Source organism: Neomonachus schauinslandi, chromosome 2, assembly GCF_002201575.2.
Source record: "Neomonachus schauinslandi chromosome 2, ASM220157v2, whole genome shotgun sequence".
NCBI classification, from domain to species: Eukaryota; Metazoa; Chordata; class Mammalia; order Carnivora; family Phocidae; genus Neomonachus; species Neomonachus schauinslandi.
The window spans coordinates 196,695,346-196,702,227 of NC_058404.1; the positions used below are offsets into that span (position 1 = coordinate 196,695,346).

Sequence of the window (6,882 nt, forward strand, 5' to 3'; positions counted from 1 at the left end):
GCTAATCTCGCTTGAGATTACCTGAGTAATAGCAGAAGTTCTGCTTCTATAAGTTCTGGTACTAGTAGTGTCCCTGGGGTCTCCCTTCACTAAATCCAGTTTACAGCTCTGGAAAATGAAATGCATGTGAGCTATGAGTGACTCCTGAAACTTCCACCTGTTGTGTATACGAGGAGTGCAGTGGGAAATGGAAGTCCTTGTCTTTGCCCATGCTTACCAGTTTACTTGTCCTGCCCTCTTCACAGTCCCCTTGCATAGGTATGTGTTCGAACACTAAGGGCAGAGGGAGCACCTTGTGACCCCAGGGGCCTCTGCCCACTTGCTGCGAGTCTGATTGAGTCCTAGATGCCACCAGGGTTCAGCTGCTTTTGAGAGGAGGCAGCTATCTTTTTGCAAAAGCAAAACAGGGAAAGACAACACTGCCAAAGAAAACAAAGCCTGTTGTCAAACATGGTATGTTCTTACGGTCCTTTCAAAAAATGCTTGTAAAGAGCAGGTTTTATGCTGGACCTGAATATGCAATAATTACTTCTCTTGACCCTATGGTAGGACCTTCTGCTTCCCCAGGTTGGCCCTTCAGACTGACTTTGCATGGCTCTTGGCCTGTGAGCAGTGCTAGAACGAAGCTGCAAGTTCCCCCTCACGTTGCTGCTCATCACTGAACAGACACTCACTGGGTACCTCTGTCTGCCCCTTGACGCTTAGAAGCACCGTAAAACTTCAGAAGTGCTCTCTCACGCTCTCGAGTGTTTTAGTCATCATGGCAGCGCTGTGGGAGAGGTTGGATAAGTGTCCTTCATTCTAATTGCCAGATGAAAACACTGAGGCTCAGAAGCCTTCAGTGGTTTCTAGAAGGTCATAAAATAAAGCCTTTTTAGCAGATCCCCAACTAGAATTTTGTCTGGCTCCTAGTTCTTGTATGTTCTGGAGAAAAGAGCGTGTACTTAAAAGTAACCGTTTAAAAAAACAGGTAACTATTTTTATAGAAGGTGTCATCATCGTTACCCATATTGTGGCACTTGCTGTAGGGACATTCACGCCTCTGCCACCGCCTCTCACCTCAGCCCCCCGCGCTGCCATCCACACTCACAGACGCTTGTCTCTGTGGCAGCCGGGGGCTCTGCCAGGATATAAATCACCGCAGGCCACGTCACTGCCCCGTCTCCGCCTCAGGTGCAGGAAAAGCTACATCCTTATGACTCTAGTGCTAGAACTTTCCTTGACCAGTGCCCCCGCTGCCTCTGACCATATCACCCTCTCCTTCCTCTCCCTCCTCTCCTTGCTCAGTCCCCTCCATTCTCCGCCTCCTTGCCATTCCTCAGGTGCTGCAGGCCCACATCCCACAGACCTTTGCCTTCCTCTGCCTGAAACTCCCTTCTCCCCGACAGCCGCAGTACCTGCTCCCTGGCTGCCCCAGGTCTCTGCTCAGACGTCAGCTTCACGGGAGGCCTGCCTGACTCCACGCCTCCACATGCCATCACATACTTACTCCCTGTCCCCCTGGCCTTGCTTTACTTTATGGTATATTTTTATCAATTACTTATCACCACCCAAGAAATAAATATATTGCCTGTTGCCCCTCTCTACACCCTCCTGAGTGTACGGACTGATACTGGGTTTTACTCACTGCCCTGCAGCACTCAGTGCCTGACACATAAAAGACGCTCAATAAGATGTTGAAGGAATCAGTATTTGTCTACCTAATATTGCCAGTGTATTATTGACTTCTTACATTTGTGAAAGCAGATGGAGTGAATGAGAGCTGGGAATCCAAGCTGCTAATTAGCTGTCGTGTAGAAACAAATGGATACCTGAGCCGAAGCCCTGGCCCTCTCCACCACCTGATAATTTGTGTATTTAAAAACTGAAATAGCATCCTCCTGCACGAAGTTTTATTTAGGCTAATATGAAATTGTACCTGTGAAGTTGCTGGGATGCTCTCTGTGACACCTAAAAATAACTCTCACGTATCAAGGGCTGTTCTGAATGACAGCTGGTTTATGGTTGGTCTAAAGTGATGAGTTTTAGGGGGCTGAATTTAAAAATGTCTTCCATTTAGGCTTCTTATTTGCCATTTCTGTTGTATTACATTTTACTGGCAATTTGTGTTTAAGAAAATATGTCAAGATTTCACATAAAATTCAAAGGTCATTGAAATATAGGAGAAGTTTGGAAATAGATTAACTAAACCTTAGGTTCACATTTTAACGATGCTTTATGATGTCTTTTTTTTTCCCCCCCCCCTTTAGTGTTGCCCGGAATATCAGAGAATTGGGAACAATCCTATTTTGGGATTGTCCACCTACTGTGGTGGTTTATAAACAAGGATAACTGACTATGCCCCCAGGAAGTCACTGGTTCTCCGCCAATCACGAAGTTAAATGAAGGATGGCCCCTAAGGATTTTATCATGTGAAGTCTTCCTGGATTTTCTGGCTTTCTCTTTTTAGAAATGCAAATAAAGAAGATGAAGGATATTGGACAGCAGTTATATACCACCCAAGGGAATGACGGACATAATTCCTTGACCATGTCACCCAAACAACCGAATGCTAATAGAGCGACTCGACCAGATAGACAAGAAGCACAAGTTCTTTTGTGTCAAGGGTCAGAGGCCGAGGCTGCCGTGATGACCATTGCTACGTGTGCGAAGTGCAAAAGTGTTCACAAAATCCCACTTCAAGATTTGAAAAAGGGTACTGGGCCAAGCCAGAAGGAAGACAAATACGTTTGCTTCAAATGCAACCTCGGTGTGGCTACTCCCCATTTTCACTTTGTGAACAGTAATCCCAGTGCTACTCCTGTAGGAAATAAAGCTGAAGCCATGGCTGGTTCCGTCAATAACAAATTTAAGGTGAGGAACTTTAAGCCAGGCAAATACTATTGTGATAAATGTCGGTTTTCCACAAAGGACCCTCTGCAGTACAAAAAGCACACGCTTCAACATGAAGAGATTAAATTCATCTGTTCTCACTGCAGCTACATTTCCTACACAAAAGGGGAGTTCCAGAGGCACCTGGTGAAGCACACAGGCATATTCCCGTACCAATGTGAGTACTGCGACTATGGTGCTATTAGGAATGACTACATTGTCAAACACAGGCGGAGAGTACACGAGAGGGCCGGGGGAAGGCGGCCGCCCAAAACTGTTGCCAAGCTGGAGCCAAAAAGAACCAGCACGTCGAAACAAAACACAGAGCTCTTAAAACCTCCCAGTCCAAGGACTGCATTTCAGAATAAGTTGTCCGATCAACTCTCAAGGTTCTCCCTCCATACAAATAAAGACAAAATGCACAATATTATGTTGTTGCCTGAACCAAAGGAATACCAAAAAGATGTAGTGTGTATTCCGAATAAAGTGACCTTGTCGGAGCCCAATGAGGGCAGAGTGTTTGAGAACCAAAGCGTGGAGGTAGAAGTGGTGTCCCCGGCGAAAGAGCCGGTGCAGCCGGGAATGCCGTTGACCGTGGTGGCACCAGCAGAACTCGTCGTCCCTGCCAACTGCTTAGCCCAGCTGATGGATGTGAAGGTCGTCAATGGGACCCAGCAGCTTGTCCTGAAACTGTTTCCTCTGGAAGAAAGGAACCGCCCTGAAGCTGCTGGCGGTGCAGGGGGTGATTCTGAGCGTATGATTGAAGAGAAGGGTTTGGCCGGACCAGGAAAACTGGTTTCTGCAAGCCAAACGAAGTCCCGGTCAATGGAAGGGCGTGTTGGGAAACTGACAGGCATTGATAACTTTCAGTCGTCAGTTCAGAAACAACTTAAAAATGTGAAGTGGGTCAGGTCTTACGATTTTTTCATGACAAATTCTAGTGCGCACAACCGTGGAGAATCCCTCCTCAACCCGGACACAGTTGAGGATTTCCAGAAGAAAAGTAGTATGTATCCACATAGACCGGCTCTTCCCTCTCTCTCCTTGAAAGGTCATTCTCCAGCATCTGTAGCAAAAAACAGTGTTTTCCACAGTCTCGGCACTGCGTCCGACCCTTTCCCTTATAAAGCTGCTGTTTCTTTGGCTGAAGATGGAAGGAACTCGCACAGTGACTTGCAGCAGTTACTTCCCCGGGCTGTGTCGCCTGCAACCATGTCCTTCTCTGGAGAAAAGCGCTTGTTGCCTCTAAGTCCCAATAGCTTGGAATCCAGAAAGGAGATCAGTATTCCTGTAAAAATGGTTCCCTCTCATAGGAAGTCAAAAGACAAGCAGATGGAGGAACCCAAGGCAGTTTCAAATACAGGCCAAATTTCCTCTCAACCTAAAAGCGAGTATTTGCACATAAATATATCAGAAGACAGAATCGGGTCTCAGCCGCCCAGGGAGGAGCCTTTGGAGTTAAAGAATCCTGAAAGGACTAAGGACTCTTTCGATGGTCCAGTCATCTCATCAGTATTTTCTCTGAGCTCTGGGTCTGAAAACGTCCCTGAGGGTGTTAAGTGGAACAGCTCAACATCCAAAATAAAGTCAATTGAACTCTTGCGCAGAAAGATAGCTCAGTTAATCGAATCCTGTGGCAAGCCGTCGTCTTTGTCTGCAAATAACGCACATCGCCGTTCTGTAGGGCAGGCATCGAAGGGAACTTCGAAAGCTGCTCCTGAAGGTATTCACAAAATTAACGTGTCGTTTTCTGGCCCTGGCTATTCCACAGGCACGCTCCCAAAACCTCAGGATGATGGTGGTCTTAATGGGCCACGCACCCAACAGCAAATCTACCCACAGTTTATAGAAGGCAGCAGTGGGAAAACTGAAAGCAGAGTAACCAGGAACGCCCATGCCGCTACTCCAGTGTTGATCCCCAAAGGGGCTGTGTTGAGGGTTCTTAATTCTTCTGAAGACGCCCACATTATAGAGGCAACGTGTGAAGCACCCGTCAGCATACCTTGCAGTGAGACCCAGTTAATAAAACCCATTCCATTCTGCCCAGTGAGACAGACAGACACAGACTTACAGTCTTTGACAAGTGAAAGCGGGCCAATAGACATGTCCCAAAATCTTGATATACCTCTTCGGCCAAAACCAAGAAAAGAGAGTGCTATTTGTGGGACCATGCCTAAAAAAACTGGCCCCTGGTATGGGCAACCAGGAAGCAGTGAACTGAGTAAACAAGGCAAACTGCTTTCCAGAAGTCTTCCTATAAGTAAAAATAAAACCAAACAAGTGAACTCATCCAAGAAGAAAAGCAAAATCCAGGCTGATCCCAGCCACTATCTCAAGGATCCTTCAATTTTTCAGGTTGCAAGACAGCTTCGACTGATCGCCGCTAAACCAGACCAGTTGATTAAATGCCCCCGTCGGAACCAGCCCGTCATTGTGTTAAACCATCCTGATGTTGACTCTCCAGAAGTCTCCAATGTGATGAAGGTAATCAACAAGTACAAAGGCAATGTCCTCAAAGTCGTCTTATCAGAGAGGACTAGGTGTCAGTTAGGCATCAGACGGCATCACGTTCGCCTGACCTACCGGAACGTGGAGGAGGCCAATCAGATAAAAAGGCAGATGATGTTGAAAATGAAACTTAAAAAAGTGCATAAAAACAACTACCAGGTGGTGGATTCCTTGCCTGATGACTCATCTCAGTGTCTATTTAAGTGCTGGTTTTGTGGGCGGCTGTATGAAGACCAGGAGGAGTGGATGAGTCATGGCCAACGGCATTTGATAGAGGCAACCAGAGATTGGGATGTCCTTTCTTCCAAGGGCAAATAAGTAAAAAACGGTCTTTGAAGCAAATTGTTTTTCTTACTTTAGTTTATTCTAGTTTGTTTGTTCCCCCCACTCCCCGACTCAGTAGGAGAAACACGGATTGTAGGAATGGGAGGACCACTCATTCTTCGGAGACCTTGTAGGAATGTTGAGGCCAGGAGTCCTAACCTGAGATAAGAGACGGGACCTTGGAAGGTGTTTGAAGCCCCCGAAATAGTATGCACAAATCTGTACACGCATTTTTCTGGAGAGAAGTGAAACTTCCAGATCTCCAGTGGGATCTGAGACTTTTCTTTGTTTAGCACCCCTGTTTTCTGAGTAGGTACAGATTTTCTGTGATCTATTCAAAGGGGCAAGTTTAGAGTGTTTTACACATTGCATACAAAATGCTACTGTGGAATTAAACCCTATCTTGGTGTGCACATCCGTTGTTTTCTGCATTAACTCATGTGCTGCATATTTGGTACATAATGGAAATTACACTTTCTACTTTGTTATCTTAAATTTGGTTCTAGAAAAGTGGCTATTCTTTGAAATTCCTCACCCACTCGGCAGTACTCAGAAGTGTTGTCTTTAGCACAGAGCCTTGTGCTTTTGTTGGCCACTTTAAGGAATGATTCCAAGGGTTTGCCTGAGCAGTAGATGTTAGGGGAGGAAAGAAACATTTTTAAACCTTTGCTTTCTTTTTGAATGTCCTGATTTATGACAGTTGGGGAGGGAATGTGCCTTAAAAAAAAAAAAAAAAAGGCATGGTCGCGGAGGGAAAATATCTAAAAGTAAGGCTTTCCTGTTTGTGCCTACCACCCTCACAAACATAAAGTAACCAATTTAAAATGTGAATGAACAGGCTTCCTAAAACATAGATAAAACTGGGGAAGACAGTTCAAGGTAGGATTGTGAAGAGACTTATGACTTTAATGTGACCATTAGTTTTCATTTGAGAACTCAGGCACGGACCGGGGGCGAAGGCTGAGCGCACTCTCTCCACCACTTAGGATTTCGGACACTGCCCCCCAGCCCATAGCCTGCTGTCCCTCCGGCAGTTCTCTGAACCGGCTCTCCTGCAGACTGACACGCTTCCCTGCTCACCTCCTGTCCCCTTCCTTTTGTGCCTTTGAGACCCCTTAAGGCTTTCCCTCATGAAAATACAAAAAACAGGCAGGAATCCACAAAATAGAAACATCCCAC

General features: G+C 46.1%; 1 protein-coding gene across 1 annotated transcript; it reads left to right on the forward strand.

Annotated features, from left to right (window-relative positions):
- The first annotated feature begins 2,257 nt into the window (after positions 1-2,257).
- ZNF518B (zinc finger protein 518B) lies at positions 2,258-6,576 on the forward strand. The gene has a single exon (XM_021677591.1). It carries the CDS (start codon positions 2,452-2,454, stop codon positions 5,695-5,697), a length of 3,246 nt encoding a protein of 1,081 aa, XP_021533266.1. The 5' UTR covers positions 2,258-2,451; the 3' UTR covers positions 5,698-6,576.
- Positions 6,577-6,882: the final 306 nt, after the last annotated feature.

What these genes read in the sequence shown, in the direction of transcription:
- ZNF518B (XM_021677591.1), top strand. Translation starts at nt 2,452, where the DNA reads ATGCAAATAAAGAAGATGAAGGATATTGGACAGCAGTTATATACCACC.